Source organism: Enhydra lutris, unplaced genomic scaffold, assembly GCF_002288905.1.
Source record: "Enhydra lutris kenyoni isolate GAN:26980312 unplaced genomic scaffold, ASM228890v2 scaffoldscaffold9, whole genome shotgun sequence".
NCBI lineage: Eukaryota > Metazoa > Chordata > Mammalia > Carnivora > Mustelidae > Enhydra > Enhydra lutris.
This window is the reverse complement of record NW_019154093.1, coordinates 1,018,170-1,031,543: the sequence shown is the minus strand read 5'-3', so window position 1 is coordinate 1,031,543 and position 13,374 is coordinate 1,018,170. Positions and strand designations below refer to the sequence as shown.

Sequence of the window (13,374 nt, the reverse complement as noted above, 5' to 3'; positions counted from 1 at the left end):
AACACATCAAGTGTTAACACCTTCCTTGTACCTGTTTTTTTTTTCCAGGTTATTTTTTCCCTTTCACAAGACCCTAAGTTTGGAGCACTGGAAGGAGCCTGGGGCTGGGGCATTACAGACAGTGCTTTAAAATGAAATCTTTTTGGAAAGCAGAGGTGGGATTCCAGTTTGCCTATCACAATAGTACTTTAGGGACAGTCATGATCTTAAGGATATGACAAAAACTGTCACTGACACGGTATTATGTGCGAGACTGAAATGAAAGGCCACGAATCCCTCACAATGACCACACATGCAGGGTTTAGTTAGTTAGCTCTAGTGGCAGAGAAAGGAGCAGCCAAGACTGGGCCAAGAATAATAATAATAATAATAATAAAAATAAAAGCAGGAAAGCAACAAAAAAAAAGCAGGAAGGCAACACAATACAGCTTTGCACTCCACCTACTGTCCCAGGGTTCTCTGGAGAAGTCTAGAGGAGAAGAAAAAAAGAGTCATGAGGAATAACCATCCTGGAATCAAACTGGAACCTTTACTTTATAGAAAAACATCAAGGATCACATATTATATTATCCCATGTAATAAGTTCACATGCTTATTGTACACAAATTCAGATCTGAAGCAAATAACGCTCTTTTTTGGGGGGATAAATGGGCATAATATATGCACTAAAAAGTTTCTTTTAATACTGTGGATAGTTTTTCATAAAAGAAAATACATAATCAACAAGCATTTATTATTATTACTATTATTAAAGATTTTATTTATTTATTTGACAGAGAGAGACAGTGAGAGAGGAAACACAAGAAGGGGGAGTGGGAGAGGGAGAAGCAGACTTCCCATGGAGCAGGGAGCCTGACATAGGGATCATGACCTGAGCCAAAGGCAGACACTTAACGAATGAGCCACCCAGGCGCCCTGCATTTATTATTTTTTAAGAAACAGTTGCCAAATTCTATCTTCTTTGGTTGATAGATGTGAGTCTAGGGAAACCTGTTGATGAAAGTCAGATTTACAGAACTGTCACGATCACAGTGACTACAGCAGTGACTGCCGGGTGCATTATTTTTCTGTACGTTGGTGACTTAGGCAAAACAGGGTTCTGGCTACTGAAGGAGATGAGAGGACAATGACTCTTTTCTTCCTAGTTACATGATTTACTTGAACACATCCTGAGTCTCAACTACTTTAATTCTTCCATAAAATGCAAGAGAATCTAGTTATTATAATGCCGGATCCTATATCCCTAAGTTTACTTGCAGAGACATCAGAACAGCTCCTGTCCCAACAATTTCCCCTCTGTGGTACCCGGGATGCACCCCCAGGAGTGGGACCTGGGTGAATACAGGTATTGCTTTTAAGAGTCAGTGCTTTAAGACAGTAAACTCCCAATTATGAAATGTCAATGAGACATCAAGGCATTTTAAATATGTCCTGTAATATAATATTTAGCATATGTTAATGACACTTTCAGAAGTGGAGCTAAGCCACCACTAGGTATTCATAGTCACCTTACTCGCTAGAGGCAAGGAGGAACTGAAATTTGAAATATCCTGCCACCCACCCACTGAATGGACTTCACTCAGTTCCAAATGATACATAAGAAAATGCCTGTTTGATTAAAAGTAATAGGGAAGATAATATAAAAACTCAAAAAAACCCAAAACAAAACAACAAACTAACAATACGAAAGAAAAGGTGAGTGCTATGTGATACTTTTACAAAGAAAGACAGCCAGAAGGCTTGAGGTAAGAATGGATCACAGACAAGTTCCTGTCAAGTCCCTCAATGAGATACAGCCATCTCACTTGCTGCCACTATCTTGCCAGGTATCTAACCTGACCACTTTCTAAAGCAGAACTTAGTTCATCCCTTGTAATCCTTCACTATACTGAACAATATTATTTATGTGTTCCCTTTCTCTCATACATTCAAAACAATAAGATTATGATATCCTTTCAAACATATTCATGCCTGCTGACACATGAACTTAAGACAAGTTCAATTTATATTCAAAAGTACAGCATGTGTGGAAAATACCAACAGCTATGATACAAAGGACTGTGTCTGCCATCACATCTACTGCTAAAATAGCCCTTCTCTTTCTTTGTGTAAAGATTATAGTTACTGAATACAAAAAGCAGAGAGAACAGCTTTTTTTTCCTTTGATGTTTTATGCAAATGTTAATTTTCATGTTTATAAAACTTTTATTTTTTTTTATTTTTGAGAGAGCATGCATGGGATTGAGAATTGGGGGTGGGGGAAAGGGTCAGAAGGAGAGGGAGGGAGAGAATCTTAGGCAGGCTCCACAATCAGCGCAGAGCCTGGCATGCGGCTTGATCTCATGACCCTGAGATCATGACCTGAGCTGAAATCAAGAGTCAGATGCTTAACTGACTGAGCCACCCAGGAGCCCCCACGTTTATAAAACTTTTAGAAGAGGACATGCCTCTTGACTCATGCAGTCGGGGGGATTCAGCCACACCCAATCCTGACCTGGTTATTATCCCAAATTCATTCATTCTTACATATTCTCATATATTCTTATATTCTCATATTCTCCACATTCCTCCCCTCCATACGACAAATAGAACATTACTACGGTAACTCCTAAATCTGTTCAATTACTTGGTATTAGCTCAGTTACCTTTTCAAAATACAGAATCCTCAGGTAGTGGGATCCAGTAATCTGTTTTTAAAAATCTTCCCAGGTGACTCTTATGATCAGTCAGGTTTGTTAAAGCCAATCCCAGATTATTATCTGCAAACCTTATGCATGTTCAAAGAGACAGAGGCAGATCTTCTCTGTCTGTAACATAATTCTTTGTTGAAAAAAATGAACTAGAAAATCATGGCATCATTCCAGTGTTTCCCACTTATGTATAAGTATTCCTAAAGAAGAACTATAAGGGTCTTTCCTGTGCCTTTTAGTCTCAGATGTAGTTTAAATTAAAAAAAAAAAAAAAAAAAAGGGAAAAAAAAGTTCACAGTTATTCTTCTTCCAGATTTCTATTAGGTTAATGTCCACTTGGAAACATGGTACATTGTGCAGTTGAGGGGAGTGTTTCATGTCTGCCAGCGAAGTCATGTCCTTTAATCACATTGTACAAGTCATTAATATCTTTTCTCATTTGCTATTAGCTTGTTCTATCAGTTACTGAGAGAGGTATGTTAACAGCTCTACCTATAAAAATGGGTGTGTCTCTTTTGTTTTTTTTTCAGTTCTGTTACTTTTTTGCTTTATATACTTTAAAAGCTACATTATTAGATATATACAAATTGAGTTATTATATCTTTCTGTTAAATTACCCTTTCATCATTATGAAAGTCCCTGTGTCAATCTAGTAACTCTTTTGCCTTGATTTTTTCTATCTAGTTTGACAACTGTTGGCCTTTAGAGTGTTTAGTCCATTTATATTTAGTGTTTTTCCTGACACAGTGGGGTTTAAGTCTACTGTTTTGCTATTTCTTTTCTTTTTTTTTTTTTAAGACTTTATTTGTTCATTTCACATAGAGAGAGATCACAAGTAGGCAGAGAGGCAGAACAGGCGGGGGTGGGGGGGGGGAAGCAGGCTTCCCGCTGAGCAGAGAGCCCAATGTGGGGCTCCATCCCAGGACCCTGAGATCATGACCTGAGCCGAAGGCAGAGGCTTAATCGACTGAGCCACCCAGGCGCCCCTGCTATTTATTTTCTATTGGTCTGATTTGTTCTATGAATCCTTGACTTATTACAATCTACACTGTTAGAACTTTAACTAACTTAATAAATACTTAATAAATTACTTAATAAACAATGGAAGAATTTTACAACATTTCAACTCTATTTACTATGATGTTGTATTTATTTCTACATAAACAATAATTCACAGCAAACATTATTGTTGTTGTTGTTTTAATAAACAATATTCTTTTTTTTTTTAAAGATTTTATTTATTTATTTGAAAGAGAGAGAGAGAGAGAGAGAGAGATGGGAGAAAAGTCAGCAGGAGAAACAGACTCCCTGCTGAGCAGGGAGCCTTATGTGGGACTCCAGGATCATGACCTGAGCTGAAGGCAGTCACTTAACCAATTGAGCCACCCAGGCACCCCAATAAACAATATTCTTTTATATTTCCTACATATTTGCTTTCCCAGGAATCTTTATTTCCTTCTGTAATCCTGTGCTTATAATTAGGATAATTTTTTAAAAAGATTTTCACTTATTTATTTATTTGAGAGAGAGAGAGAGAATGTGCATGCATGTGCTTGCATGGGGTTGGGGGAGGAGAGAAATAGAGAATCTCAAGCAGATTCTGCGGCTGAGTGCTCGTGCTCTTTCTCTCTCTCAAATAAATAAATAAAATCTTTAAAAAATAATAAAGTCAGGGGCTTCGATTTGAATCCCACTTATAGGGGCACCTGGGTGTCTCAGTGGGTTAAAGCCTCTGCCTTCAGCTCAGGTCATGATCCTGGGGTCCTGGGATCGAGCCCCACATCAGGTTCTCTGCTCAGCAGGGAGCTGCTTCCTCCCCTCTCTTTGCCTTCCTCTCTGCCTACTTGTGATCTCTGTCTGTGAAATAAATAAATAAAATCTAAAAAAAAAAAAATGAATCCCACTTACATTACACTATAGGCAAAGAGAATGCATTAAAAGAATGAAATATGCAAAGAAAAGCAGTCCAGCAGAGAAAGAGCACGAGCACGGTGAAAGGCAAAGGGAGAAGCAGGCTCCCTGCCGAGCAGGGAGCCCAATGTGGGACTTGATCCTGGGACTTCGGGATCATGACTGGAGCTAAAGACAGATGCCTAGCTAACTGAGCTACCCAGGCACCCCAAGTCTCTGACTTTAAAAGTCTACGGTCCTTTCAATCATGCTGCCATCAGAATAAAGATTAAGCTGAAATCTTACAAGTCTTTCCAATATTTGGCTTCGTTTGTTAACAAAAGTTTTTAGAATGTAATTTACTAAACTGGCACATGATACGATTTAATTCTTACACAACCTGATGATAGGTATTAATCTCTATTTTAAAGATTTTATTTATTTGACAGAGATATATATAGAGAGAACATGAGCAGGGGGGCAGGCAGAGGGGGAGAGAGAGAGAGAGAGAACTCGGAGCAGATTCCACACTGAGCGCAGAGCCCAAAGCGGGGTTCAATCCCACAACCAGGAGATCATGGCTGAAGCCAAAACCAAGAGTCAGATGCTCAACTGACCAGGCCACCCAGGCACCCCAATCTCTATTTTATATAATTTAACAAGTTTGGTATTCATCTCAGATATTGCTCACTACCAAAATTTATGAAGGGTAGAAAGTCTAAAATTTGGTTTCTTACTGAAGCCTCCTTATAAACAAATTTGCCACTCTATTATAATTACTTCAAATTTCAATAGGTGCTTTATCAATTCTTTGTTTACTTCTCTTAGAAATCACTACTTTGTACTTAAATTGGATGTAGCAATCAACTTGTATGATTTGGATCAGTATTGCACATTATTTTTACATCAGTTACTGATTTTTCTTTTTTATTTATAAATGAGTCTTTCTTCACTGACTACTCTATACCATAATTCTTTAGATCTTACTTTAAGTTGAGACAGATAAATTCTTCATGCTTTGATAGGATGTGTGGGAGAGTGAGATAAGACTTGAAGTCATACTCTCAAGTATGGGACTAGTCTGGCCGTGCTCTGGAAACTCAACTTTCAGGTATTATTCAAGAGCAACACCTATAACTGATTAAAATAGTGTTGATAAAGTTCTTCCCACACACTCATTGCTTGACTGCCTGCTGAAAGAAATAAATGCTGAATCAAGGGAGTGTTCTCATAGATGAAAGATATCAGAAAAAGGAGAAAGGGAATCACATTAATCATTCCTAATGAAAAAGGAAAGAAGCAAATCATCTTGTCTTTTCCCCCCACAGACATTATTTTGACCCAGAGGAAAACCACAAAACTTGATTCCATCAAATGTCCTACATATGAAGGGTGGGATCTTCAAGTAATTAAATGATACTGGTGAGGCAGCCAGTCAAGCCTTCTCAGCTCAAGTCCAAGAGTATTTTTAAAAAGGGAAGGCAGCAGACTGAAAATAGACTAAGGTAAAATTCACAGGCAAGACCTATTCCGCAGTCCGCTTAAATCCATATCTGAAGAGCCTAGGAAACAGGTATTGGTCCCCCATTGCCAAATTCCATCTGGGCATATATTCTTTTGTTATCTGAATAGGTATTATTTGTAACTAGACTAATGGCCAGGGTTATGCACATATTTTTTAAATTTTAACTTCAACTTTGTCTAAAATATGTAAGACCATTTTGTCTATTAAAAGCCTAAATATAGGGGTGCCTGGGTGGCTCAGTGGATTAAAGCCTCTGCTTTCAGCTCAGATCATGATCCCAGGGTCCTGGGATTGAGCCCCTCATTGGGCTCTCTGCTCAGCAGGGAGTCTGCTTCCCTTCCTTTCTCTCTCTGCCTGCCTGCCTGTCTACTTGTGATCTCTGTCTGTCAAAAACAAAAAACAAAAAAAACCCCAACCTAAATATAAAAAAAAAAAGCCTAAATATCATAACATATTTACACAAAAGTCTAGAAAACTCAGCTTTAGAAGATGGAAACTGCCTGGAGATGTTATTTCTGATAGTGTTACTTAAGGTGGTACATAACTGGGGAAGTCTTAAATATACAATTCATATATAAACAAATAAACTGAAAAACTTACATAAAACAATACATAATTGCTAAAACTAAGTTTCTAGAATAATTAATAATCCTAGGTTAAAAGTAGAAGGTGGGGTGCCTGGGTGGCTCAGGTGGTTGGCCGTCTGCCTTCAGCTCAGGTCATGATCTCCATGTCCTAGGGTCAAGACCCATGTCTGGCTCTCTGCGGTGGGGAGTCTGCTTCAGCTTCTCCCTCTCCCTCTGCTCTGTTGCCACCCCCTGCCCCGGCTCATGCACTCTCCTTCTCAAATAAATAAATAAAATCTTTTTAAAAAAGCAGAACTTAAATCTATATGTAAATCATACACATCATATTATCTAAACTATGCTAAAATATGTTAAAAAAGAAGAATGGAAGGAACTAAACCAAAAAGTAAATATTTTGCTGGTATAATTATGGAAATTAGTGTTTCTTCTTTCTAGCTTATATATACAGATAGATACCATGACCTGAGCCAAAATCAAGAGTCAGATGCTCAACTGACTGAGCCACCCAAGTGCCCCCCTTTTAAAAATTTTTAATGGCATAATTACACCTCAAATTTATTCTGTACTCACAAATAAAGGACTGAGAGAAGTGAATTTGAAGCTGTTCCTAAGCTAATTTGCACATCAACCACTTCTCAACAACTCTGATTTTATGAACATCTCTCTCCATTTCCAATTTGAACACAAAAAATACAGGCCTGGAGTCACAGTTGGATATGCTGTTGTTTCTGCTTAAACTAATGGCCTTATGGAAGGGTGCCTGGGTGGCTCAGTCGGTTAAACGTCTGCCTTTGGCTCAGGTCATGATCCCAGGGTCCTGCGACTGAGTCCCGTATCAGGCTCTCTGTTTAGCGGGAAGGCTGCTTCTCCCTTTCCCTCTGCCTGCTGCTACCCCTGCTTGTGCTCTCTGTCAAATAGATAAATAAAATCTTTTAAAAAAAATTTTTATTTTAAAGATTTTTATTTATTTATTTGACAGACAGAGATCACAAGCAGGCAGAGAGGCAGGCAGAGAGAGAAGGAGGGGAAGCAGGCTCCCGGCCGAGCAGAGAGCCCAATGCAGGACTTGATCCCAGGACCCTGGGATCATGACCTGAGCCGAAGGCAGAGGCTTTAACCCGTTGAGCCACCCAGGTGCCCCTAAATAAAATTAATAAAATCTTTTAAAAAAATAAATAAAATGGCCCTATGGCTCCATTCTATTTTCTATGAGAGCCAAACAAGTAGTTTTCCTCCTTGCTTCCCTCTGTCAGAACACTGGGTATATGATACTGGCTATAGTTTTATGATTGTGTGTTTTAAAGAAAACACCTTTTTCTTTGAATCATGCAGCTGCAGCCCACAAGGAAAGCACGTTAGAATTGGAGGTCTTGGTGTTTCTTGGAGGTAGTGGATGTTAGGAGAGGAAGAAAACTAGCCGAATTACACTTTGGAGTTTCTGATTTGAGTAGTACCCGGACACTATGCCCTCGTATTTAAACTACCTACTCCCTCACTCAAGTTGTAGCACCTCAAATTTCATAGGCTTGTTTCTTACACCATGTATTATACAGAGTTCTAGTACTTTCTTTTTCAGCCCTCGGGTTTTTCCTCGTCAACATTTGTTTATTTTTATTTTTTTTAAGATATTATTTATTTATTTGACAGAGATCACAAGTAGGCAGAGAGGCAGGTAGAGAGAGAGAGAGAGAGAGAGGAGGAAGCAGGCTCCCCACTGAGCAGAGAGCCCGATGTGGAGACTCGATCCCAGGACCCTGGAATCATGACCTGTGCAGAAGGCACAGGCTTTAACCCACTGAGCCACCCAGGTACCCTCCTCATCAACATTTAATTCAGGCTTTTTAGTTTCAGTTTAGTTGTTTCAGGTGAATTTCTGGGGTGACTTTTAAATAAATGTATAATATTATTAAAAATTAGGGGCGCCTGGGTGGCTCAGTGGGTTAAAGCCTCTGCCTTCGGCTCAGGTCATGATCCCAGGGTCCTGGGATCGAGCCCCACATCGGGCTCTGTGCTCTGCGGGGAGCCTGCTTCCTCCTCTCTCTCTCTGCCTGCCTATCTGCTTACTTGTGATCTCTGCCTGTCAAATAAATAAATAAAATCTTAAAAAAAAATTATGTAACACTGTCTTCTTCAGATGAAGTAACTATTAGCTGTATTTACGTGTATCCACATTACTTGCTAGCGATAAGGATAAAACAGGGTTAAACAAAAAGCCCTAGGAGGTTTTAGAATCTGACTTAGCATCAATTCTTCAGGATTTTCCAAAAAGAATTTATTTATTTATTTATTTGAGAGAAACAGAGAGAGAGAACATGAACTGGGGGAAGAGCAGAGGGAGAGGGGCAAGCAGACTCAGGCTGACTGTGAGCCCAACGGGGAGCTCAACCTCATGACCCTGAGATCGTGGCCTGAGCCGAAATCAAGAGTCAGACGTCCAACCGACTGAGCCACCCAGGAGCCTCTATAACCAATTCTTAACCATCCGTGTTGGATGGTAAGGTAAGGCACAGGCAACTGGAGTCAACAGAAGACTTAGTTTTAGAACAGCCTTCACTACCCTCCCCCCTTCATTAGGCTTGGTAATAAGCAACAAAAGGATCGTGTCTCAGTTCCACCTCTATTGCTTGTACCTTATTAAGTTTTAAAATGTTTAAAGTACATAAAGTTCTCCCCTTTTACCCACAGAGCTTTTATAATAACCAGTTTTTAAAAATTATTTATTTATTTATTTATTTTTTAAAAAAGATTTATTTATTTATTTGACAGACAGAGATCACAGGTTGGCAGAGAAACAGGCAGAGAAAGAGGGGGAAGCAGGCTCCCGGCTGAGCAGAGAGCCCAATGCGGGGCTTGATCCCAGGACTCTGGGATCATGATCTGAGACGAAGGCAGAGGCTTAACCCACTGAGCCACCCAGGCGCCCCACCAGTTTTTTTTTTTTTTTTAAGATTTTATTTATTTATTTGACAGAGAAAGAGAGATCACAAGTAGGCACAGAGGCAGGTAGACAGAGAGGGGGAAGCAGGCTTCCAGACAAGAAAAGAGCCCAATGCCGGGCTCTATCCCAGAACCCTGAGATCATGACCTGAGCCGAAGGCAGAGGCTTATTAACCCGCTGAGCCACCGGATTGCCCTAATAACCAGTTTTTTTGTCCAAAATTTAAAAATCTATAGTTTTGTGCAATAAGATACATACTTCATTATCAAGAAGTTGTCAATTATCTTTAAAAGAATTTTTTAAAGTTTTGCATTGGGCTTGAACTCACAACCTTGAGATCAAGACCTGAGGTGAGATCAAAGGTTAGACGCTTAACTGAATGAGCGACCCAGGTGCCCCACAATTATCTTTTTTAAGTTTAAGGTATACAGCATGACTTGACTTATATATACTGTGATCAATTATTTTTATAATCTAATAGTTCTGTGTTTTTTTTTACACCCACGGAGTTTGATCTTGTGTTTATACAAGCATTTTAACAGCATCAAAACTTTATAAATGGAGAACAGTAATTTGTGGTACTTACACTATTGCATTTATTCATTTTTTGCCTTCTAAAAGAGGATTATTGTTGGATTTAAAGAAGTGTTTTAGAAAACTATAACAAAAGTACAGAAAGCAAAAGCTGCTGCTAATGAACAAAGCAGGCTTTGTCTAGAGCACGCCCACAACTTCCCTTGGAAATGCTGCAAAGTTCTGACCTTCGGGAAAGAGAAATGGGCAAAGAGCTGCAGAAGATAGTCAGGGAGAAGGTCTTGCTCTATACCTGCAGGGACAGTTAGGTCTGGGATTCCAACTCCAGTAAAGTATCATGATCTGATCATGACTGCATCAAGACAGGATGCCCTTGGCAACCTGATGTGTACGCTTTTTTGATAAAAATTCCAAATTGTCAAAAAAAAAAAATTCCAAATTGAGAGTAAGGTTTTATAGTGCGGTGTCAGAAAATAATATATTCTCTCATGGAAAAAAGGCTTAAACTTTCCAAAGTTTCCCTGCAAGTAAAAAAGGAGCTACTGAGAAAATCTACCGGAACAGAGAAGGGACAATAATTTTTGGTTGGTAGTCTACATTTGATACCAAAAATCCTATAAGGAGTCCGTGACAGACCCCTATACTAATTGCTTTGTCCTCATTCCTGATTATATGTGGAAAGTGTGACTATTCCTTCTTTCTCAGAAGAAAGCATTTATTGTTACACCTAGATGAGTATGAAAAATGTTTCTGATAATTCTCATGACCAAAATAATGCCAAGTGTTTTTCTTCAAAGTGTTATTTATTTATTTTTAAAAGATTATTCATTTATCTATTTGACAGAGACAGACACAACGAGAGGGAACACAAGCACGGGGAGTGGAAGAGGGAGAGGCAGGCTCCCTGCCAAGAAGGGGAGGCCGACAGGAGGCCTGATCCCAGGACTCTAGAACCATGACCTGAACCGAAGGCAGATGCCCAATGACTGAGCCATCCAGGCACCCCGAAGTAGTTTATTTTTAATTAACCCACCTATTATTTATTCCTCTGTTAATATTGTTACATAGCTACACTAGATTTTATTCATCCAACAATCTCCTTACTGATTTTGCCTCCAAATGACCATATGTTTCTAAATCACCTTGCCCCAAATGACTCCATCATCACCCATAACTACAAATTTCAGAGCAAAATGAATCAAATGGTGACGGAAAATGAATGTAGAAAAGAGGAAATATTATAATACTGTATCTATTTTTTAAAAAAGATTTATTTATTTATTTATTTATTTGACAGACAGAGATCACAAGCAGGCAGAGAGGCAGGCAGAGAGAGAAGGAGGGGAAGCAGGCTCCCTGCTGAGCAGAGAGCCCAATGTGGGGCTCCATCCCAGGACCCTGAGATCATGACCTGAGCCAAAGGCAGAGGCTTTAAACCACTGAGCCACCCAGGTGCCCCTACAATACTGTATTTTTTAAAGCAATACATTCTTATCTAAATGTTAAAAAAAAAAAGTATAATTAGTGAATGAGGCAAACGAAAAGTCAAAATGGAAAAAAAAAACCCACAAACACAGAGATGTAGAATAGAAAGGCAGAGAGAAAGAAAATTTCAGACTAGAATTTATTAAAATTCTTTGGTCTTGGGGACCTGGATGGCTCAGTCCGTTAAGTGACTGACTCTTGATTTTAGCTCAGGTCATGACCTCAGGGTCGTGAGACTGAGCCCCATGTGGGGATCTATGCTGGGCATGGAGCCTGCTTGGGATTCTCTTTCTCCTTTCCTCTGACCCTTCCCCCTCTAAAAAATAAATAACAATAAAATAAAATAAAATAAAATTCTTTGGTCTTGTGCTCAATTTAAGGATGTGTGCTAATTACAATTAGCTGGCTGCTTTAATGTGATACATGGTAAAGGATATTAATGAAGACAGAAACAGATTTTATGTTGATCAAGAAATACAAAGTATTACTACTTGAAGGTTTTTTTGTGTGTGTTTGTTTTTTTTTTAAAGGACCTTATTTATTTGACACAGAGAGAGAAAGAGAAAGAGAAAGAGAAGCAGGCAGGACACTGGGATCATGACCTGAGCTGAAGGCAGACACTTAACTGACTGAGCCACTCAGGTGCCTCTGCTTGAAAGTTTTATTTGAGAAAATATAAAGGCTTCTGCTATGGACATATTTCACTTGAGGATGATTATTTTTATACAAACCACTGAGGATAACTTAATTTCTTTGAGTGGACATTACAGCATAAATTCCTTCTCTGTATTTAAATAATCAATTAGGGGACACCTGGGTGCCCAACATAGTACCATGAATTTTATTATTAATTAGTTTTTTTTAAGATTTTATTTATTTGACAGAGAGAGACACAGTGAGAGAGGGAACACAAGCAGGGGGAGTGGGAGAGGGAGAAGCAGGCTTCCTGCTGAGCAGGGAGCCTGATGCGGGGCTTGATTCCAAGACTCTGGGATCATGACCTGAGCCGAAGGCATGCTTAACGACTGAGCCACCCAGGTGCCCCATTAATTAGTTTTTTAAAGTAAATTCTACCCCAAGAATGGGACTTGAACTCACAACCCCAAGACCAAGAGTCTCATGCTCTACCAACTGAGCCAGCCAGGTGCCCCAGTACCATCAGTCTCAAAGCTCAAAACTAACTACTATATTATAGGCCTAGAACTGTAAACAAATGATTTAAGTCTTCATTTACTTTGTACATTTATCCTACCAAAGAATCTGGTAAGACTTTCCACATACCCATTCACTGAAATGCTTTTTAAATTTCATAAAGAAACAGTTAAGTTTGGTAAAAGCCTTTTTAAATTTTATTAAGATTTTATTTATTTACTCAACAGAGAGAAAGTGAGAGAGGGAACAGAAGCAGGGGGAGTGGGAGAGGGAGAAGTAGGCTTCCTATGGAGTAGGGAGCCTGCCTGAGCTGAAGGCAGACGCTTAACCCTGAGGCACCCAGGCGTCCCTGGTAAAAGCCTTTAAAGCAGTGATGTAGTCCTCAAAGTTGTCAGTGTTGACCCTTCATGACCTGGCTCTGGTTTGCTCAAATAGAATAAATCCTGAATTATAAGAACTATAATTGGGACATCTGTCTGGCCCAGCCAGTGGAGTGTGAGACTCTTGATCTCGGGGTTGTGTGTTCAAGCCCCATACTGGGTGGAGAGATTATTTAAAAAGAAAATCTTAAAA

General features: G+C 39.3%; 1 protein-coding gene across 3 annotated transcripts in view; it reads right to left on the bottom strand.

Moving 5' to 3' along the window:
* The window catches only part of LOC111143246 (phosphatase and actin regulator 4), a 103,930-nt gene that overhangs the window by 35,170 nt on the left and 55,386 nt on the right, over window positions 1-13,374 (bottom strand). Inside the window, exon 3 of one of the 3 annotated variants that reach the window (XM_022496854.1) lies at window positions 446-469. The exons of 1 other annotated variant lie outside the window; for it this stretch is intronic. In XM_022496854.1, coding sequence (XP_022352562.1) covers window positions 446-469 — 24 coding nt within the window. Of the gene's footprint in view, window positions 1-441; window positions 470-13,374 lie in introns of those variants that run through there. One more of the 3 variants, XM_022496856.1, reaches the window with a different exon arrangement.